A 23,550-nucleotide genomic window follows, 5' to 3' on the forward strand; every position below is an offset into this window, starting at 1 on the left:
AATTGATTTGTGGCCTATTTCTCTTACCAGATTAGTAACTTAGATCACACAGTGCACTCATATTTTCACTCTTACTGACTTAGGGAGTAGTTACTTAGTGGGAGAAAATCTACAATAAACTTATCATCCTCTTTCAATTTGATAAGATCATGATTGCATAGCTTCTTTCGTTGCACATCTTCATTAGCTTGATCCAGGATTTTAGCCTGTTAACAATCCTAATTCAGGGGCAAATTGGTAAACTCCAGTTATCCATATACCAAACAAATAGTATCAACTTCACTTTGGTAATGCTTAATACGATAGGAGACAGGAGACTGCTTCTCAGAGTTGTGTTTTAGTTTAATCTTTGCACAGTAAACCGATAGAAGCCAAAAGTTCCTCATTCCAATTTATTTCCTGCAACCTCCTAATTTCATTCAGATCTAATTACAGAAAGCCCATGGAGTATACTAAAGGGAAGAAATGATCACTCAGTCCAAAACCTAACTTAGTATTATAATAAAGTTTATAAATGCTAGCCTACTCTTTGTCCCTACAAGGCTTTGTTTGAAAATACATTTGACTGGAAATTTGCCATTTTATTACCATTTACCCTACGATCCATAGAGCCATTTCTAGAGAAGTGGCCCAAGGTGAAGGCTTTTCTTCCCAAACTTCAGTGTTCCTGGTTCTCACTTCTATTGAGGTGGAATGGGATTCTAAAGTGTTTAGGATTCTAAAGATGATTAATGTTCATGGCATTCAGATACTGAAGTAGGGCATGTTTAACTTTTGTTTAACCTGAGCCAAGGCTAAGGTAAAGCTAGAACTCAGCCATAGTCATCCCTCTCCAAGGTTGATAGAGACCAATGTATCTAGTCACCTTTATAATCCATACTCTTAGAGTTAGTTAATATTTAGTGAACCCACATCAAGGATCTTTGGGATCTAAGCAGAGTGTATGTAACAGGTGAATTTTTAAATCAGAGAGATCCAGGCTCCAGAGAACAGCCATTAGCTGTATGGACTTTAGCAGAACTAAAACCCTGATTGCTGGTTGAGGGCTTCATCCAAATGTGGCAAGCCAAGCTCACCTGACTCAAAATTGAGAGCAGCTTTTTGAGATAGAGCCTTCAGAATCGAGGCAACTCATAACTAGGCAGAGCTACTGGTGAATCGGATTAGGGTTCTTAATCAGACCCAAAAGAGGAAAGCGGTAGATGTTTGAAGGGTAAAGTCTGTGTAACCAGGAAGAAAACAGGAGATGTGACCTGCCAGAATTTGGGATGATAATTAGGTAGCCCAGTAAGAGAACAGGTTCTTACGGGATGATGGTGATGGTACTTGTTTATAATCCCAAATTGTTCCAGAAAAGTGTTTGTGGCAGTCTAGAGAATATTGGTATAAGCTAAGATTCTTTATAAACTTACTGGCTGGCCATCATTATTAACTTAGATTTTCTTAAACAATAGAAGTATTAATGATTATCAAATAAAGTATAACTTTTCTGGTATTATTAACTGAAAATATATAAAGGATTAAATATAGCTCTAGTAAATTAAGTTTTAATTATATGTGTGTAACTCCACTGACCTAAGGACTGACCAGTCCATAGTATTTGGTAGGTACTCAGTAAACATTTGAAAAGAATGAACATACTGCTGTGTGATTCTTTGGGTTAACCTAGCTGGAAAAAAAAAATATTTTAAGTAAGTAGGTGAAAGTAATTCTAATATGAATATTCTAATTGTGTGTATTTTGACAATTTGTCTCTCAGCTAAAAAGTTGCCAAAGAATGAACCACAGAATCCAGGAGCAAATTCTGCCAGAGGAAGAGGAGTAGACCTTACTGAACCCACGCAGCCAACCAGGAGTCAGTGTTGTAGTAACTAAACCTCCAGTTTGAACTTGCTGGAATACTCTTCTGCTTCCTCAATGTTAATGACAGTGGAATTGGAGCATTTAACCAGCCCAGTATGACTTCCAAAAAGAAGAGACTTATGATAGAGTCAAGTTTCTAATACAGAATTATTTTAAGTGTTTTGAACTTAATTTTTAATAACATGCATGTGACCCTCTGACTAATGTTTCAGAAGTAGAAAGGGGGGATGAGAGCTGTGTGTGTATGCTTGTTTCCTTGGACGGTTAGGGGGAATCATTTCTCATCACCAGGGATAGAGACAAATGATGATGGAAACCCACAGTTAACCAGCCACTTCTATGAAAAAGATTTGGAACTTATTAATTTGGGCTTTTCAGAAAACATTGTTTTTTTAGAAGGAGATTCTAAGGATATTTATGCTTAGCTATGGTATTCAGGCAACTGGTAATTTCTCTTAGTATGCATACTTAAAATGTACATTCCACGTTTTAACAAATTAACCACAAGAAAACAGTGCCACATCTTTAGTGAAAGGGTGGAAAAAATGAACATTAGTGGCATCTAAATTACAGCTGTCCTGGTATTTTTAGTGGGGTAAAAAAAAGTCAAATATAATCTCTTGTTTTAGGAATATGAAAACTGATCTTAATGGATAGTGTTCCCTTCAAACATGTGAGCTCTTCAACAGAAATGAAACAAACCAGGTGTCTGTGATTTCTGTTCAATCACTGCTGGCCATTACATAGGTTTTGTTGTTTGGGGGCAGGGAGGGGGCTTTCGTTCCCTTTGGACGTAATATAGTCAATGCACTAACAATTATGTACATTCAAACTTGATTATTTTAAATTTGATCCTCAGCTGTACTGTAAATAGGGTACTGCACTGTAGTCTCCATATATGTTTATTACTTTTTCTGTAATATTTAAGAGTTGCTTAAAAGTATACAAAATGTACAGTTACTAAAACAGCTAATTTTACCTTTTCTCTCCCTTTGAAAGGAAGGGGCTCCAGTTGTTCCTACATGGCTAGAACCATAATAAACAACGTACCAGTAATTTGTAACATAAATATTGCCGTATGTTAGTAACAATCTTGCAGCCTTGTTTTCCAAAGTTCATTTTATTTTGATCAGTTCAGTATATTGCACTAATTGTTTTAGGTATTTTCATTATATGAAATCTACCATGTGTCAGAGATGATTTAATCTATTTAAGTGTTGAACTGCTAGCAGAACTTGTACATCTACAGTAATTCAGAATTAGTAAGAAAGACAGTTCACCAGTGTTTAGTTTTCTATTGAGGTGCTCAGGTTGGAATAAAGTGGTATAAAAAGCAAACACTGGTTTTTCTCTTTTTTTGACACGGAACAGTGAACATGTATAAATGGTACGATGTAACCTAAAACATGCTTTTATAGTTTCTTTAATACATTTGTAAAAATGATTTGCATGGTATTGATGTATGATCCTAATATCTGGGTCTTTGAAGAATTGTCTGTACGTTTTTATATTCTGGGTAATCGGAACTTTAACTGTTATGTCAAAAACTGATCCTCACTTCCACTGAGAAGTATTACCATGACTGTAATGTTGTCTCTGGAGCCAGCCACTAAAGCAGCGTTCACAAGTTCATGGCTAATATACTTGGCTGCACCTTCATAGAAATTTTTAGTGCATGATTCTTTTTCTTTTTCACTTGAATCTTTTGGCCCATCATTTGCACTCGTTGGTCCTTTGGTTTCTTTCTCACTGCAAAGATCGTGATTAGTCATTTCTGATGGAAATGTTTGTGCGTTTTGAGAATTAGAACATTTTGAATCAGATACATTTTCTTTTGAATTTGTAGTTGACACACATTTTGTAGATTCAGGTTTATACTGAAATAGTATATGGATATTACTTTCTGATTTAGTATTACTTGGTTCGTTGGTTGGGAAAAGCAGAGGCTCTTTGGATGGTAAAGATTTGTTTTGCTTGACAAAACATGTTTCTTTATACACTTGAAACATTGTCATTGCCAGTGCAGTGACTTCCTTTGTATCCAGAACTTCCCAGAGTCCATGAGTAGCTAAAATAAGGAATTGGCATAAGTCATCTATAGGGACAGAGATAGTATGAGGTGCTGGAATAATGGATTTCTTCAGTTTGAGATTTCCATGAAACCCAAGTCCTCGTGTGGTTTTTATTTGCCCTTCTAGGAGCCCATGTGGTTCATTTGAACTAATCATCGCTCCATTCTGAAGTAACCTTCTTTCGGTTATGTTTCGCGTAGTGTGTTCTTTGGTTATGCAAAAGCCTTTTCCATTTCTGCATAAGACTGCTTGTACATTACCTAGAAGATTATTTGAAAAATTAATCCTAAACTAATTGTCTCAAAGTATGCTGTTGACTTTATTAATTCTGTGTTTCAGTGCATAAACAGAAAGCAAGAAATTTAAAAATGTTTTTTACATGTGTGAAGTAATGATATGACTGAACGATTTATGGCCATTAAGATCTGAAACTGGAAGGCCAGTTTATCCCTCATTTTTAAGCAACCTAGTGTTTAAAATACTGCACTTAATACTAAAATAACTAAAGCTACAGACAATAAAAATAACCATCAAGTTTTTTATTCAGCTTCTGAATATTTATTTTGAAGAGCCAACAGTTGAAATTTTTTATAACCGACATATATTCCACAGAGCAGACATTTTTTACATGTTCAGATAAATGCCTTCTTAATTAAAAACAGGCATTTTTTTGTTGTTGTTTTTGGGTTGTTTTTTTTTAAGAGTGGAGTTTGATCTTGAACATATTGTAGGTTTGGGTGACGTAAACAGAATACCACTGTTAATGTTGATATTACTAGTTACATGTTGTGTAGTTAAAAAGAAATTTAAGTCCATTAGCCCTAGTAAAGCAAAAATAATATGTATTGTTAATGTATTACATTGATAATAGTCAACATTAAATTAAACTCTTCGATTGAAAACTGACATCTTAAAAGTAGATCATAGTTTGTTCGTGGTTCAGATGAACCTGTGATGTGTGCTTCATTGAAATCTTAAAATCTAAACAATGCTCTGAACAGATTAAGGGAGGGTTGTATTACCAAAACTTTCTTTGGTTTATTAAAAAGATACACAAAGTTTGTTTTAATTTCTTAGAAAAATTATTTTCCCAAATTTTTAGGAATAGGATTATATATTCTAACATAGGCAATAGTTTTTCTTGATATGGAATCATTTATCATTTATGAAAGGTTATACTAATCTGAGATGGGGTTAATGTTTGGATTTTTTTTTTTTTTTTAATGTTTATTTTTGAAGGAGAGAGAGACAGAGTGTGAGTGGGGGAGGGGCAGAGAGAGGGAGACACAGAATCTGAAGCGGGCTCCAGGCTCTGAGCTGTCAGCACCGAGCCCAACGTGGGGCTTAAACTCAAACCAGGAGATCATGACCTGAGCCGAAGTCAGATGCTCAACTGACTGAGCCACCCAGGCGGCCCAATGATGTTTGAATATTATAGTACCTTTGAGAATTAAAATTCCTGAGATCATGCAGAATTTACATTAGAATATTCTGGTTTCAAGCATAACGCTATACCTGAAATCTGAATTTTGCTGCTACAGGGGTTCAATTCTAACCTCCCCATCTCGGGTTTTGAGGCAAAGAAATTGAGATTTCAGAAGACTAAAGTCTATACGACTAGTATGGTTGGACAGAAAGAGCCTAAGTTGGTGATGAAGCATTAGTGTCAGTGATAGGCTGAGCCCTATTGGCTCATTTGTGTAATGGGAATTCTAAAGATGATGTATGTGGAAAATGTGTTTAAAACCAGAGAATAGTAAGTGACAAAAACTACATTACCTCTTTTACATCTCTGTGGTTTGGTTATTAATACTTTGCATTGACTTGTCTTTTTTGCTAGTCATTCTAAACACTACAGAAGGTGAATCAGTAAAATAATCCTTGGCTTTTGCTAAATTGTAAATTATTTCTGTACCAGCAAAGCATGGAATAATAGTGAACATGTCACCTGGGTAAACTGAATTGTTGTATTCAGAAGACAGGATTCAATACCTCTTTTAAATTAGGAAATTTCTTTATGTGTGTACATATACATGTAAATCGCTCTGAAAACACAGGGGACATCATTTGGCTCAGAATGGTCAAATCCACTGACTTCCTAAATGATAATTTGCATGTGGCAGGCCAAAGCCCTTTTAGCAACAAGAAAAAATACTTTTCTCTGTTGCACGATTTGAAAAGAACTTAATACAGTAATTATGTTGCTACAACGGAAAGGTGGTAAACTGGTATTTTTATTTAAGTTGCCTTTGCAGAGGTTGGTAAGCACAGCCTTAAACTATTTGCCTTCCCCCACCCCCACCCCCAGTTGCTGTGTTTATTTTACTATTGTGAACATCCCTCTGGGTCAACATAATAGAACTTTCTAGAAGAAGGGATATTAAGTTCTGGCTGCACTTTTTGCTCTACAATTTACTTGCTGTCTGACTTTGAGTTAGCTGATAGTTTGCTCACCCTGATAAAAAGGGAAATAGTGCCTTCTGAATAACTTGTATCCTTACCTATGTGAATGGTTCATGAAGGAAAAAGTGAAGGGAGGGGGTACCCACTGTATCTCAGCTATTCATACATTACCCAGGAAGTAGAGGATACATAAGATTCAGGCCCTAGAAGAGTACCGTTGGAGGAAATAAGAAAAATTATATGTGCAGAGTTCATTTATATCCTTTGCATAGGTTGCATGTGCTGTCAGCTGTAAATGAGGTTGTTATAAGCAGTTTGGCTACATTAAGCTGAAAGCTAGGATAGACTAGTGAACAAAAAGGCCCCAGGAAGATGGGAAATTAGAAGATTTAAATAATACTGTATTGGGGCGCCTGGGTGGCTCAGCCGGTTAAGCGTCCGACTTCGGCTCAGGTCATTATCTTGCGGTTTGTGAGTTTGAGCCCCGCGTTGGGCTCTGTGCTGACAGCTCAGAGCCTGGAGCTTGCTTCCGATTCTGTGTCTCCCTCTCTCTCTGCCCCTTCCCTGTTCACGCTCTGTCCCAATAATAAATAAACGTTAAAAAAATTTTTTTTAATAATACTGTATGTCCAAGTGTGTGGAGAACTGAAAGGAACAGATTATGACACTTTAAAAGGGAGGACAGATTGGCTTTAAAGAAAGGTTCTTGGAACATCTATTTGGAGGGAATGAGAATAACTAGGCAGTGGACTGATTTGAAAACCCACAAAAGTTTCTGTGAATCTGGGCATAAATAATTCATATTCCTAGACAAAGTTACTAACTTCAGTAGTTTGGAGAGATTGTGCTGTTCAGAAAATGTTATCAGAAAAAAAGTGGAACAACAACAACAAAAAATGCAATCTGATTTAGAAAAAAAAAGTGGAACAGGGTTACTGGAAAAGGACATTAATTATATGGGGATTAGAAAAAGTGCTTTGAGATGATACTCAAGCTTTTTCAAGATGGCATGTATATAGTCAGGCAAAGTGTTCCCTTATGCAGGGAGCAATGGTGTAGCTGCCTCCTGCAATTGCTGGGTTATCTCCAACTTATGAAAATGAAGAGTATCCCTGTAAACATCAGAGTGACCTTAGAATCCCAAACAGGGAATTCTAGATGTGAATGAGCAAGATCAAGATACTTTTTCAGATAAAGCCACTTACTATTGAAGATAACAGGAAAGTTTTAGAACTGGAGGGAAAAGGAGAAATTGTATATGGTGGAAGGAAAGGAAACATACTTAGGATGCAGGAGTGCCCAGGAAACAAATGTTACCTTGGTTTGGAAGAAACAGAACACTTGGGAATCTGAAACACTTCGGCTTTAATAAATTCCAACTTTGTGTTTGATCTTCATTTAGCCACTTTATTTCCCTGAGTTACAGTTTTCCACCTGCAATGTTATTTTTTGTCAAGGTTATTGTGGAGATTTAAGAAAGTAATTCAATAAGTAGAAACTTGATAAAGGTGGTTTTCCTTTGTGTTCCAAGAAGGGGAAACCAGAAGAGAGGCTATCCACAAAAGATAAAGACAAAACTATAAATGTTTCATTTCAGATCCATTTATAAAAAACTTTCAAGAAAATTTGGGACGCCTAGGTGGCTCAATCGGTTAAGTGTCCCACTCTTGGTTTAGGCTCGGGTCATGATTTCACATGATCTTCCCTGCTCTCTCTCAAGTTTATTTTGAGAGAGAGGTAGAGCGGGTGGAGGAGGGGCAGAGAGGCAGAGCAAGAAAGAATCCCAAACCGGCTGTGCACTGCCAGCACAGAGCCCAACGTGGGCTTAAACCCACGAAGGGTGAGATCATGACCTGAGCCAAAATCAAGAATCAGGCACTTAACCAAATGAGCCACTCATGTGCCCCTGGGGGGAAAAAAAAAGTTTTAAGAAAATTCTTATGAAGTAGATTTATAGGCTTAAGGAAGTAAAGAGCGATAACTTGGAGCTTGGGAAATGAATTATTGGAGAAAATTAGTGGAGAAAGAAGCAATTGAAAAGGAGCATGAACAAATGTGAAATTGAAACATGAGTGAGGTATACCTAAAATGGAATCATAACAGAAATGCATGTAAATGAGGTCAGGGAAACAACCTATATCCAGTTTGTCTACAGGACTTTCATTTTGCAGAAAAGGCTGAATTTGTATGCGTGGACACTAGGTTTACATCTTCCTACTGACAATTAGCATGAGAGTCTTGCTGATGTGGAGCTAGTTTTCACTGGTTATTCAAAAGATGCCTTTGTTCGTTTTGTAGGATGTATGAGCATGAAACTCATGTTCACCGTTGTACATCTGGAGCCTAACAACACTTTACACGTCAGCCTCAACTATCTGTCAAGTATTTGTTGAATCTATTTTCAGAATCAGGTTTGTATCACCACCAACATACCCCAAGAAAGGGAGAGGGAGGAAGAGGCACGTAAAAGGTCAGTGTTATTTAAGAATATGGTTTCTTCCCTGCGTAAAATAAGGTGATTCTGAAATTGAATTAGGTTTTACAGAAAAAGGATAGGGCTGGAAATAATTACCAGAAACTACTTTTGTTTCCTAAGTGACCCAGTTTTCTGTCCCATGAGCTCATTGTAGATCCAGAGACCAATCATAGCTTTACCAAATACTTTCCTATTATTCACAATTCCTTAATTGTTGGACACCTCAAGCCCCAGTCCTTTTCTTCTCAAGGTTACCAAGTGATTCCTTTAATCCTCACAGCCTCTTGAGGTAAGCGTAATCACATATTAATACGTAAGAAGAATGAACCTCACCAGTTATATTAAGGTTGCATCACTAGTACAAAAGTAGTTTCTGGGGCCTCATTAAAAGGAATTTTAAGAACAAATATTTATAATCTAGACATAAAGATATTGGAATCGATACACTAAGTCACTACTTTACCAATGCCCATTTACCATTCCAGAAATCCTAGGGCCCTTAAGTATAGTCTTGAGAAATATACTCTGCCTGTGCTCTATAAATGGAACAACAAACCCTAGATGACAGTGCAACTATTTATAATACAATTTACTATTTTAAGCCTACTCTTTTTAAAAAAAAATTTTTTTTAATGTTTATTTTTGAGACAGAGAGAGACAGAGCATGAACGGGGGAGGGGCAGAGAGAGAGGGAGACACAGAATCGGAAGCAGGCTCCAGGCTCTGAGCCATCAGCCCAGAGCCCGACACGGGGCTCGAACTCACGGACCGTGAGATCGTGACCTGAGCTGAAGTCGGACGCTTAACCGACTGAGCCACCCAGGCGCCCCTTTAAGCCTACTCTTAAGACCTACTGCTCAGGAAAAAAAGATCCAAATATTACTGTTCATTGACAATGCAGCTGATCAAGTCACCCAAGAGCTCTGGTGATGTGCAAAAAGAGTAATGTTGTCTTCATGCCTGCTAACACAACATCCATTCTGCAGCCCATGGATCAAGGAGTCATTTTGACTTTCAAGTTGTAACTTCAGAAAGAGTTTTATGAAGTTATGGCCAGCATAGATAATTATTCCTCTGATAGATCTGGGCAAAGAAAATTGAAATCTTCTGAACATTCATGATTCATGGGAAGAGGTCAACATATCGACATCAACAGGAGTTTAGAAGCAGATTCCAGCACTCATGGATGACTTTGAGGGGTTCAAGACCAGTGGAGGAAGTCAGTGTAGATGTGGTGGAAATTCAAGAGAACTAGAATGACAAGTGGAGCCTGAAGCTGTGACTGAATGGCTGCAATCTCATGATAAAACCAACAGATGAGGACTTGCTTCTTAGGGATGAGCAAAGAAAGTGGTTTCCTGAAATGGAATCTATTCCTGGTAAAGAAGATACCGTGCAGATCATTGAAATGACAACAAAGAATTTAGAATATCACAGGCACTCAAGTTGATAAAGCAGCAGAAGGGTTTGAGATGATTGACTTCAATTTTGCAAGAAGTTCTTCTGTTAGTAAAATACTATCAAACAGCGTTACAAACTACAGAGAAATAGTTCATGAAAGGAAGAGTCAATCGATGTGGCAAACTTTATTGTTGTCTTATTTTAAGAAATTGTCACAGTCTCCGCAGCCTTTAGCGACCACCACCCTGATCAGCCTTCAACAAGGAGGCAACACCCACCACCAGCAAAAAGATTACATTATTAAGACCTCAGATGATACTATTTTTTAGCAACGAAGTATTTTTAATTAAGATATGCACTGTGGCTTTTTAGCCATAACACTATTAGTAGACTACAGTATAGTGTGATCATCACATATGGACACTGGGAAACAAACAAAAATTCTTTTCTCTTGCTTTGTCACAATATTTTCTTTATTGTGGTGGTCTGGAACCAAACCCAAAATACCTCCTAGATATGCTTGTATAAAAATAGACAAGTTTAAAAAATAGATATTTTATACATATAAACAAACTCATATATATGTCATATATATATATATATGTCATATATATACCATATATATACCATATATATACCATATATATATCACATATATACCATATATATCATATATCATATATATATATATCATATATATCACATATATATATCATATACATAAGGAATAAGATTCTTACACCTTATATATGATATATATATATAGTCTGGGAAGGAAGAAATAAAAGTATGCTGTTGTAAGAATCTTATTCCATATGTAAAATGATATAATATTTGAAGGTAGACTGTGAGAAACTAAAGATGTATACTGTAAACTTCTTAAAAAAAATTTTTTTTTAACGTTTATTTATTTTTGAGACAGAGAGAGACAGAGCATGAACAGGGGAGGGGCAGAGAGAGGGAGACACAGAATCTGAAACGGGCTCCAGGCTCTGAGCTGTCAGCACAGAGCCCGACGCGGGGCTTGAACTCACGGACAATGAGATCATGACCTGAGCCGAAGTCGGACGCTTAACCGACTGAGCCACCCAGGCGCCCCATGTATACTGTAAACTTCTAAAATAACAAAGAGTTATAGCTAACTACCCAACAAAGAAGATAGATAGGAATAAAGAAATCAATTCAAAGGAAAGTAGTAAAAGAGATAACAGTATACAACTGTATATCCACACAGAAAGGAGGGAAGTTGGACCCCCATCATGATCAAAACGGATCATAGACGTGAATGTAAGAGATAAAACTATAAATCTCTTAGAACAAAACACTGGTGTAAGTTCCTGCAGCCTTGAGTTAGGCAATGGTCTCAGATTTGACACCAAAAGTACAAGCATCAAAACAACAAAGTTGATAAATTGGATTTTATCAAAATTCAGGTGTTTTTGCTTCAGAACACAAGAAAGAGAAGAAACCCATGTAATTAAAATATTTCCTGATCATATTATCTGATTCTGTGTACAGAATACTAAAAAACCTTGCAACTCGATAGACAAGTAACCCAATTAAAAAAAAATGGACAAAAGATTTGAGTAGACATTTCTCAGAGGAAGATAGTGAAATGATTAATCATCACATAAAGAGGTAGTCAATAGTCAACATAGTCAACAAAGAAAAGTGCAAATCAGTACCACTTCATGCCCACTAAGATGGCTAGAATCAGAAAGACAGCACTGGGAAAATGTGTAAATATTAGGGCCCTCAGACATCCATGGCAGGATAGTGAAATGGTGTGGCCACTCTGGAAAATGGTGTGGCAGTTCCTCTAATGGTTAACTGTCGACTTATCTTACAACCCAGCAATTCCACTCCTGGGTATGTACCCAAGCAAGTGAAAACATGTCCACACACAAACTTATCCACAAGGTTCATGCCCACATTATTCATAATGGCCAAAAATTGGAAACAATGCAAATGTTTTTCAACTGATAAATGGATAAACAACATGTGGCACAACTGTACGGTGAAATATTATGCAGCAACCGAAAGGAAAGAAGTGCCGATGCAGGTTACAACATGGGTGAACCTTCAACACATGCAAAGTGAAAGTAGGTAGTCACAAAAGAACACAAGTCATATGATTACGTTTCTATGAAGTACCCATAAGAGGGAACTGTATGGAGACAGAATGTAGATCAGTGGCTTTTTGGACCTGGAGAAATGTCAGGTTAGGGAGCTGATTGCTAAAGCGTACTGAGCTTCTTTGTAAGAAGACAAAAATTTTCAAAAATTGAATATGGTGATGGTTGCACATATCTGTAAATGTAATGTACTAAAAACCACAGAACTGTACACGGGTGAATTGTATGCTTTGTGAATTACATCTCAATAAAGCTATTAAAAATAAAAGCACTGGGGAAAATTAAGGGCTCATTCTGTTTATAAGGAACTAGTGTGGTTAATTAGAAATGTAAAACTTGTGGTTTATTTGATGTTAGGGAAAATGTGTAATTATGTATTCTGTGTAAATACATTTGTTAGTGTTTTAATTCTGTGAGGACTAATTGAAGTAAAATACGAGAGCACCAAGAGAAATTATAAAATGCACTCTAAATGAGATGTGCTAAGAATAAAAACTCAAGAATGTTGGTTTGGAAGTGTCTGTTTCCACATGCACACATTCAACATTTATTCAGTGGCTTCATTATTGCACTCATGTTTCATTATAAAGCGAGTTTTTTTTTTTTTTCTTTTGTTTAATTTCGGAGTTGTGATGGCACTGGTATTTTACAAACTTCAAATAAGAAAAAAAAAATGCCCTTGCTATAATTAGAGGTCTTGTATCATAAAATACAAAACATGCTCTTGGTGAATTTCTGTGAACATTTTTTTGTAACCCATTTAAATTGCTTTCTTCCAGGAGCACTCTTTTGTCATTAATCACAACCTCCTTTTCACAAGCTGGATTTTTTCCCCTACCTATTTGTTTTTATTAAAATGAAGGATGCCTAAATGAAAACAGTTTAACATAATTATGTAGCCTGGAGATTAGATCCAACAAAAGTCTGACCTGGAGATTAGAACCAGCCAAACGGCAGTGATTCTGGAAGTAGTAAATCATAGTAAATTAGACATTTAATGATAGTGTCTAGTTATTCACTATCTCATAATTCTTCCTTTAATTTTACAAGAACCTTAATGTGTAATGACATTTTCTAATGGAGGTCCCAAGTCCAAGAATATGGGTCAGTTCCCAGATTGATCTGAAATCTGAAAACTGTGTATGAAGTAGACCTGCTCTGAAGCCATCTGGAACCTCAGCATAAAGCCTGAGAAATGATGAAAATTCTGAGGGAACTAACTGGCATTGCACTTGGCATTGTTTAATGGGAGTTACTCATCTTGGGCTCAGAACCAGAGCTAGAGCAGAAACAGGCTGACTTCCAGGGACCTTGACATTATAGTGGTCTTCGTGATTGTCTGGTTTTTGTTCAGAGCCATGTCGATCACAATGTCCCACTCTCTGAGGGCCAGCCTCCTCAAGCTTTGGAAGCAATCGCCTTTAGATGCAGTATGACATAGCAGGGTTAATTTCCAGCTCCAATTCCTGTTACCGCTGAGACCTTGAACAAATTATCTCACCTCTCCCAGTTTCTGTTTTCTCATCTAGAAAACTGGGGTAGGGGCACCTGGGTGGCTCAGTCGGTTAAGCATCCAACTTCAGCTCAGGTCATGATTTCATGGTTTATGAGTTTGAGCCCTGCATCAGGCTCTGTGCTGACAGCTCAGAGCCTGAAGCCTACTTCGGATTCTGTATCTCCCTCTCTCTGCCCCTCTCCCACTCGTGCTCTTTCTCTCTCTCAAAAATAAAATAAACATTTTAAAAAATAGAAAATTGAGGTAACAACAGATACTAGGGCAGGGGTATGGATAGTTTAAGGGTCCACACTTGCAGCAGGTAATAAGTCCCAGAGATCTAATGCACAATATAGGGAATATAGAGAACAATACTGTATGATAGTCGTCAAAGTTGCTAAGACTAGAACTTAATTGTTTCAACCACTAAAAAAGAAATGGTAATTATGTAACATGATAGAGGTGCTAAATGTCACCTGAACAGCAATCATATTATAATATATAAATGTATCATATTAACATACTTTAAACTTGCACAAGGTCATATGTCAAATACATTTAAAAAAATAATACTTAGAATATATCTTTAGATATCAGGGTTCTTGTAAAACTAAATGAGAAATTAGGCTATCTTCAATATTCAATAAGTGAATGCAATTATTAATAATAACTCTATCCAACTCTTAAAAAGTGAGAACAAACTGAGGGTTGATGGGGGGTGGGAGGGAGGGGAAAGTGGGTGATGGGCCTTGAGGAGGGCACCTGTTGGGATGAGCACTGGGTGTTGTATGGAAACCAATTTGACAATAAATTTCATATTAAAAATAATAATAATAATAACTCTATCCAGGGGCACCTGACTGGCTCAGTTGGTAGCCCATGCGATTCTTGATCTCGGAGTCATGAGTTCGAGCCCTGCACTGAGGGTAGGGTTTACTTAAAAAAACAATAACAACAACAAATAACTCTGTTCATGAAAGGGGTAGTGGAAACCTAATTAGGCATCTCATGGAACTCAGCTTAACTTTTCTAAAACTGTTTAACCTATGTGCTTTCCATTTTGGCAAGCTCCTAAGCTAGAACTTTAACACTTAAAGTGAAAAGAATTGTTTCTTGAAATAAAATTGTCTTTTGGAGAAGAGAACATATGCCTATAAAATTGAGGCATAAAGTATTATTTCTCTAAAATCAAATTGATGCTAGTTGACCGATAAGCACACATGACCTATTGCAATTGTGTTATCAGAATAACCAGTTCAGACTGTAACAATCCTCAAAGAACTTTCCATTCTCCTGGAAAAGGGAAGTATGGGAAATGTTTTTTGTTTCATTCAGATCTAAGCAAATGTGCTTTTCCTTTATCAACAGCTGTATTGCTACCCCATTTAGGAAATTTAACATTTTGGTCACATCATTATGTATATGTTCCTCCAAAATTACAACTGTTTTTGTGCCTGCAATATGCATTTAATCTGTGGTTATTGATCTTTTCTTAAATTAGCCAATGGAATTTCTAGGCATTAATAAGTCACTACGTCATAGGTCACTAAGTATTTCTGGAAGCAAGAGAAGTTTTGCTGCCAGGAATAAAAAATAAATGTAAGGTATAGTGTGCACAACTCAATGTACATACCAGTGTTTGCAATATGCAATACTCCAGAAATTATCTGTGGCATCATCTGGGAAGGGAAACTCTCGGCCACACTAACACGCTTATGGATTCTCCTCTCAGCATAGGGATTTTTAATGTTGCCTTCCAGTATACAAGTAACTGCAGAACAGCCACTCCATCGAACCCTGGATACTTCTTTCCTTCCAAGACGTAAAAGCCTGTCCATTCTCCAAAATGCTTTTGCAAAGGCTTTGTGTATGTTCTCATACTCACATTTCAATGTTTTTGTCTTTTTCATTATGGAGGAGAAAAGTTCTTCTATAGCTATGTATTCTTCTCTAAACACTGTGTGAAAGGATTCAATTATGTTTTGCTCTTCAGGGGTCATTTGGTAGGAAGGATCGAATCTGGAAAGTTGATGGAGAAGTAAAACTGGGAGTTCAACTGATGTCAGCTCTGCTGCTGAGACACCATGATGTCCATCAAACAAACCAAAGAAACACACATTGTGTTTATTGCCAAAATTGTTCACTACAGTGAATTTATCATTCATGTCAGCTCTCCATGTAGAATTTCTATCTTCACAAATGGCGACACCTTTAATCAATAGATGACAGATAGTTTGAGGATGTGTGGAACTCCTATGAATGCTGTCAACAATCTTATAGTATGCTGGTATTTGTTTCTTCCAAAGTAGCTCAAAAGCATTGTTAATGCTCTGTAGGATTTTTTCAGTGAATCTAGATGATGACAATAGTTTAGCGATTATGAGCTGTCTCTGAATGGCAATCACTGAGGGCCCTGGTTTCTTTCCACCCATCCACTGAAACCCCAGGGTGGCCCAAGCCACATGTTGCTTTTTATGGAGGAAAATTTCATGTACGTCAATTTCGTGCTTGCATGTGGAACAGGGAAATGTTATCATGTGATCACCGACCTGTTGCTTATCATACTCTTCAGAGTCTCTGGATGGTCTGCCCTTTTTCTTCCTCTTAAAATACCTTCTTCCCAATGAAAGTGGTATTTCCTGGTCTGAATTAAATGTCGACTTTCTCACATTCCATTCCCTTGATTTCCAAAACACTCTGCAAACAGGATAAAAGATATTTACGCGCTAGGAATGACACAGAAAGTCTTGTCAGGCAGACCTTTATCTTTGCGATTTGCTTTAGTTCCTCACAGTTTTGTGTGGGCCTACCGCTGAATATTCTGATGCATCTTTCTGTCATCCCCAAAAGACCACAAAAGTAGGACTCAAAAAATTGGTGACTGAACTGTGTGTGCCTGAATAAAATTAGGCAAAGTCTCTACAAAGTCAACTAGAAATCTAAGAACAAATACTCCGAGAAATCAACACAAGATTGTATCCCAGCCATTTGAAGGTATATGCTGAGACCTAGGTATTTGATTTAAAATTGGGCATGATTATTTTTTTTTAAGTTGATTTATTTACTTTGAAAGAGAGAGCATGGGGGAGGGGAAGAGAGACAGGGAGAGAGAGAGAATCCAAGCAGGCTCCATGCTGTCAGCAGAGAGCCCGACTGGGGTCTCCATCTCACGAACCGTGAGATCATGACCTGAGCTGAAATCAAGAGTCAGACCTTAACTGGCTGAGCCACCCAGGTGCCACGAGCATGAATATTTTTGTACTCCATTTTATCTTGCTGAAAATATTGTTTTGTTCTACTTAAAGAACTTGCAACAAAATGCATAGGAGATGCCCAAACCAAGCAGACTAATAAAAAGAACTATAGGACAGAATTTTTTAGGACTACATGGGAAAGGGGTGTAGGCTGAGGAAAGGAAAGAAAAGCTGTGGAGCTGAACGATAAATATCTGGACAGCAGGCATCCTTTCTTATACTACTTCCCAGAAGTATCTAGAACAGTACTCAGCACATAGGGCAATTTTTATCCACATAAGCACAATTCATGAAGCCCAGGGAAATGTTGGAGATCTGAAAAAACTGCTTTAGTTAAAGAATATTTTAAAACCTGAAAAATCAAAGTTAGTAGCTTTAAATGTTTATGACATGTGACATCCCGTTAACTTCAACTCAAGTCATATAATTGTATGTGATGTGAGTACGTTTAATATAGTAGATGCACCTACAATAATATGCATAGTAACAGGTATTCAAGAATGCTGACAGTTGTCAAAATAAGAAATGAGCCCATTTAGTACTAATGACAAAATAATAATATGTTCTACATAAAAACAATGCATAATCATTTTTAAGTTCATGACAGAAAGATACAAACTAGAAATGAAAGCGTGTTCTGCTTGTCTCCCCAGCCCCACCCCTAACTCCCAAATCCCAGGCTCAGTTAACCGCCTGTTATCTATCTTTCCAAATATGTGTGTATGTATGTGTGTGTGTATATCATTAAATATATAATGATATGATATATTAATGTTAACATTAATTACATAAATATATTTACATATATAATATAAATATGTCATCTTTTCTGAAATGTAAGTAGGGTCACATTTTGCATGCCATCCCAGAATCTGCCATTATCACTCAATACTAAGTCATGGCCTCATATTGAAAGTTGGAATATGGAGAGGCAAAACAATCTACTGTAAACAATGTAGACTCTGGATTAAAAGAAAATCTGTCTTGGGACGCCTGGGTGGCTCAGTCGGTTAAGCGTCCGACTTTGGCTCAGGTCATGATCTCACGGTCTGTGAGTTCGAGCCCCGCGTTGGGCTCTGTGCTGACAGCTCGAAGCCTGGAGCCTGCTTCAGGTTCTGTGTCTCCCTCTCTCTCTGACCCTCCCCCGTTCATGCTCTGTCTCTCTCTGTCTCAAAAATAAATAAACATTAAAAAAATTTTTTTTTTAAAAAAAGAAAATTTGTCTTCACTTACAAACTATATGGCCTTAGTCAAGTTATTGAGCTTCTCTGACCATCTGCTTTCTTTCTGTAAATGAACAGGATTATTTTTAGCATCAAATGAGATCAATGGAGAAGCAATTGGCAATAGGGGACACTCAGAAAGTGCCTGCTCCTTCTACCCTAAGCAAAAAGAACACTGAGAACCATACCAAATGACAACATATGACATAAAGACGTGAAATTGCAATGCTTAGGGGGAAATGTATTCTATATAAAACTAATTTAAGGGAAAAAATTAGTAACTCAATGGGAGAGGATTTTTTTTAAGTAATCTTTATACCCAATATGACACTTGAACTTACAACCTCGAGATGAACAGTCACATGATGTACTGACTGAGCCAAACAGGCACCCAGGGAGAGGATGTTGTTAATAGCAGAAACTGAATCTGAATGTTTCAGAATTCCTTGATGTGTATTTATTAATATGTTGTGGTAAGTCGTATATATCATTGCTTGGCTACAGTTATGTTAGTTTAACAAATAATAATAAAAATAAACTGGACATACAAGATAGAACACAGTTTATGGGCACCTGGCTGGCTACATTGGGGGAGTATTTGACTCTTGATCTTGGGGTCATGAGTTCAAGCCCCATGTTGGGTGTAGGGATTACTTAAATAAATAAAAACATTAAAAAAAATAGAGCCTAATTTTGAGAAATGTATGTAAATGAGAAATGAATGCATAAGTAAAATAATACGATAGCTCTAGAAAATAGGCAAATATCTTTAAGATTCTTCCCAGTAGAATTTTTATTCTATATGCTATGCAAAAATCTTATTTCTAGGAAGGAAAATTTTCTATGATAAATGATAAATAAGATGGTGTACTATGTGATAGGCAAGGGGTTTTAGTAACTTTCATATATGCTTTGCACATGGTAATATGAAAAATTAAAGAAACAAGCAGAGCTCTGAAAAGTTTGAAACGTTTTGCTGCTTTCCTTATTTGTATTTAATTCCCTGAAGGGCACAACTGTATAGTAAAATTTTATTTACAAATTTGCCCTTCATAAATGTTTCTAGAACTATTAGCATATTAGTAGACCCTCCTAGCTTTGCCTCAACAACAAATTTCTGTGTTTTTTTAACAAAAAAATTTAAAAATACACAAAAATAGAAGAGTATAATGAGCCCCCATATAAACATCGCCAGCTTCAACCATTACCAACACTTTTTCATTCTTGTTTCATCTTTGTCTTCAACCATTTTATTTTTTAGTTTCATTTTATGTATTTGTATTGGAATATTTTACCTTTTTAATGTTTATTTATTTGTTTATTATATATATATATTTTTAAGTTTATTTTTATTTATTTTGACCGAAAGATAGAGAACAAGTGGGGGAGGGGCAGAGAGAGAATCCCAAGCACAGAGAGAGAATCTGACAGCACAGAGCCAGATGCGGGGCTTGAACTCAAGAACTGTGAGATCATGACCTGAGCTGAAATCAAGGGTCAGATGCTTAACCGACTGAGCCACTCATGTGCCCCAGTGTCTATTTATTTTTAAGAGAGAGAGACACAGAGCACAAGTGGGGGGAGGGTCAGAGAGAGAGGGAGACACAGAATCTGAAGCAGGCTCCAGGCTCTGAGCTGTCAGCACCGAGTCCAATGCAGGGCTCAAACCCATGCACCATGACATCTTGACCTGAGCCAAAGTCGGAAGCTTAACCAATGAGCCACCCAGGCACCCGTCTATTAGAATATTTTAGAGCAAATCCCAAAATTATATAAATTTCACTGGTAAATACTTTAATCTCATCAAAAAATTTGGTCAGCATCCAATCACTTCTTCAATACCTACAACAGGCCAACTAGTGTGCATGGTGCTGAAGATGCAGAGACAAAAAAAGCTTGAAGCTTCCAGGGGAGGAGTTCACAGTGCCACTCATACCTTCATACAAAGAATTAAACAGGTCAGATGAAGCCCAGGACAGTACCCAACCAGGGACCTAACCCCTCATCTGGCTAAGAATGGCATCATGACATCTGAGAAGCTGACCTAGAAAAACTCACAGGTGAGAGATATCAACAAGGTCCAAGGTCCAAGGCAAATCCAAGGGAATGACCAGTTAGCAGGAAGGAGGAAGAGGACCCACCAAAGGAAACAGGATGTAAAAGCAAAGAAGTAGGTGGAGAAAATGAGTACAAGAAAACGTTGGTTTGAGAGCATAATTCATTCCAGAAACATGCAGGTAATCCAAAGCACGTGTATATCAAAGCAAATTTCAAGAACCTTTGGCTCAGTTGTGATCATGTGACGTTCGGCGTCACGTCCCACTCATATTGCAAGACATCGTTCGTTTATCAAGTTAAAATTGGGTAGAAATGTTTGCTCCTCTTGTGGAACACTTGCAGAACAAGTCATTCACAATCCAAGGTTATACTGTACTGGCAAAGCTATTAAGCTCTTCTGGCCAAAATGTAGAGCCAAGATTTTTAATTGCTATTATTTGGTAATGTTCATGTAAAGGGTATAGTTTTTCTGAGGCTTAATGAACTGTTGGGACAATATATAAGGCACCCTATGACTGTGATTTGACAAAGAGTCAATCCTTTACACCAGAAGTTTATTTTTCTGTATATAGGCACTAGCCTGATACAGTTCTCTCTCACCTCTCACTTGGAGTCATTCTTAGAATGTAATGTGTCATTCAGTTTTCAACAAATACTTGAGTGTCTGAAATATGCTAAGTACTGTTTTATTTGCTGGAATACAGCAGTGAAGAAAACAGGCATGGTCTGTGATGAAGCTTATACTGACACAAAGGCAGACAATAAATAAAGGAAGCATGTAAACATATATTCCCAGATAGGGGTAAGTACTAACATGAAAAATACAGCAGAATAAGAGCATAGAGAGGGATTGAAGCCCTCCTTTGTAAAAAGTAGTCAGAATAATATATCATTTGCCCCTGTACATAGTCTAACAGGACGCCAAGATTTCATTTGATAACTAAGAGAGTGGAGGAAAAAGAATACTGCAGATAAAACTGTTCATTGACTTAGAGATGGCCAACAGACACATGAAAAGATGCTCAACATCACTCATCATGGAAATGCAAATCAAAACCACAGTGAGATACCACCTCACACCTGTCAGAATGGCTAAAATCAACAGAACAAGAAACAAGTGTTGGTGAGGATGTGGAGAAATAGGAACTCTTGTGCACTGTTGGTGGGAATGCAAACTGGTGCGGCCTCGGTGGAAAGCAGTGTGGAGCTTCCTCAAAAAATTAGAACTACCCTATGGTCCAGTAATCATACTACTGGGTATTTTACCCAAAGAATACAAAAACACTAATTCGAAGGGATACATGCACCCCTATGGTTTTTGCAGCATTATTTACAATAGCCAAATTATGAAAGCAGCCCAATACCCATCAATAGATGAGTGGATAAAGAAGAGGTGATATTATTCAGCCATAAAAAAAAAAAAAAAAAGAATGAAATCTTGCTATTTGCATCAACATCGATGGATCTAAAGGGTATTATGCTAAATCAAATAAGTCAGTCAGAGAAAGACAAATACCATATGATTTCACTCATGGAATTTAAGAAATGAAACAAATGAGAGGCACCTGGATGTTTCAGTCAGTTGAGCATCCGACTCTTGATCTCAACTTAGGTCTTGATTGCAGGGTCGTGAGTACAAGCTCCACGTTGGGCTATGCACTGGGTGTAAAGACTACTTAAAAAAAAAAAAAACTAACAAAGGAAAAAAAAGACAAACCAAAAAACAGACTCTTAACTATAGAGAACAAACTGATGGTTACTAAAGGGGAGGTGAGTGGAGGGATGGGTGAAACAGGTGAAGGGGATTAAGAGTACATTTATCTGAGTGTGGTTTTGATTTGTATTTCCCTGATGAGGAGCAACATTGGGCATCTTTTCATGTGCCTGTTGGCCATCTGCATGTCTTCTTTAGAGAAGTGTCTATTAATGTTTTCTGCCCATTTCTTCACTAGATTATTTGTTTTTTCAGGTGTGGAGTTTGGTGAGTTCTTTATAGATTTTGGATACTAGCCCTTTGTCTGATAGGTCATTTGCAAATATCTTCTCACATTCTGTTGGTTGCCTTTTAATTTTGTTGATTGTTTCCTTTGCAGTGCAGAGGCTTAGACAGATACCATATGTTTTCCCTCTTATGTGGATCCTGAGAAACTTAACAGAAGACCATGGTGGGGGGGGGGGGGGAAGGAAAAAAAAAAAGGTTAGAGAGGGAGGGAGCCAAAACATAAGAGACTCTTAAAAACTGAGAACAAACTGAGGGTTGATGGGTGGTGGGAGGGTGGGGAGGGTGTGTGAGGAGTATTGAGGAGGGCACCTGTTGGGATGAGCACTGGGTGTTGTATGGAAACCAATTTGACAATAAATTTCATATTTAAAAAAAAGAGTACATTTATCATGATGAACACTGAGTAATATGTAGAATTATTGAATCACTATCTTGTACACCTAAAACAAATATCACACTGTACGTTAATTACACTGGAATTTTTAAAAAAATGTTAGTCGACTACATTTGTTGTCCACTAGAAATGAAAAAGATTTACCTGAAAGCACTATTAATTTCCATACTTATTTGGAATTGTTACCTCCCTTTGCTCTCTCTTTACTGCCTTTCCCCAGCCTCTGTTCCTCCAGATTGGATAATGATGTTGACAGCAGTAGTGGAGGTGGTTGAGACGGTGGGAGCAATGGTGGTGGTGTGGGGGCAGTGGTGGGGGTTCCACGGATGTGATACTACACCTCTCTGTGTGGGATGTTTATTACATCACCTGGAACCTCAGTCAGAACTCTCTTTATGATGCTGAAGGACTTTGAAGCAGGAGGGTCACAAACCGTATTAACAAACTTGTCTTTGAAGTTTCTGAAAAGAAGAATCATTCATTAAACATACTGTCTTGTGCCTCCATAAGAGGATTAAAAAATAAGAGGAATAACTGTCAAGTAAGTTTTTGTCTTACAAGTCATGAGACTTTCAAAATTCTGATTTGAGAGGCTATCCCTGATGGATAGACCAATTCTCTCCTCAGTCAGAGGTAAGGTTTCTGAGGCCATCTCTCCAGGACACCACCTCCCACCTGCCCTGTAGGGCCTGCACACTCCATCTCACTGCCCCAAGTCACTGCCTGAAAGTTATAGACTTGTTTGAACCATCTTTTTGTTTCCTGAGACTGTCT

At 37.4% G+C, this 23,550-nt stretch overlaps 2 protein-coding genes across 7 annotated transcripts in view; one reads left to right on the forward strand and one right to left on the reverse strand.

The window, feature by feature from the left end:
* Nucleotides 1–3,201, forward strand: part of RAB5A (RAB5A, member RAS oncogene family) — a 29,754-nt gene extending 26,553 nt beyond the window's left edge. For all 3 annotated transcript variants that reach the window (XM_019435353.2, XM_019435361.2, XM_019435369.2), the window contains exon 6: nucleotides 1,760–3,201. In XM_019435353.2, coding sequence (XP_019290898.1) covers nucleotides 1,760–1,875 — 116 coding nt within the window. In that variant the 3' untranslated portion in view covers nucleotides 1,876–3,201. The remainder of the gene's footprint in view (nucleotides 1–1,759) is intronic.
* Nucleotides 2,965–23,099, reverse strand: PP2D1 (protein phosphatase 2C like domain containing 1). Of its 4 annotated transcripts, none has more exons than XM_019435330.2 (3): nucleotides 22,921–23,099; nucleotides 15,731–16,542; nucleotides 2,965–4,195 (listed from the first exon to the last, which is right to left on the reverse strand). In XM_019435330.2, the coding sequence occupies exons 1-3, from the start codon at nucleotides 22,941–22,943 to the stop codon at nucleotides 3,399–3,401; spliced, it is 1,632 nt and encodes a 543-aa protein (XP_019290875.2). In that variant the 5' UTR covers nucleotides 22,944–23,099; the 3' UTR covers nucleotides 2,965–3,398. The 4 variants fall into 4 exon arrangements, with proteins under 4 accessions (XP_019290875.2, XP_019290886.2, XP_019290868.2 ...); XM_019435341.2 differs by having other exon boundaries at nucleotides 2,965–3,931; nucleotides 15,479–16,542; XM_019435323.2 differs by having other exon boundaries at nucleotides 15,479–16,542.
* Nucleotides 23,100–23,550: the final 451 nt, after the last annotated feature.

The sequence above is a fragment of the Panthera pardus genome, unplaced genomic scaffold, assembly GCF_024362965.1.
Source record: "Panthera pardus isolate Hobbes unplaced genomic scaffold, ASM2436296v1 HiC_scaffold_16, whole genome shotgun sequence".
Lineage (NCBI taxonomy): Eukaryota > Metazoa > Chordata > Mammalia > Carnivora > Felidae > Panthera > Panthera pardus.

Coding starts and splice junctions, on each gene's coding strand:
- PP2D1 (XM_019435323.2), bottom strand. CDS start 22,943: ATGGAAATTAATAGTGCTTTCAG. Junction 16,543..22,920: donor GAAATTAATAGTGCTTTCAG/GTAAATCTTTTT, acceptor TCCTGTTTGCAG/AGTGTTTTGGAAATCAAGGG. Junction 4,196..15,478: donor ATTGCATATTGCAAACACTG/GTATGTACATTG, acceptor ATAATCTTCTAG/GTAATGTACAAGCAGTCTTA.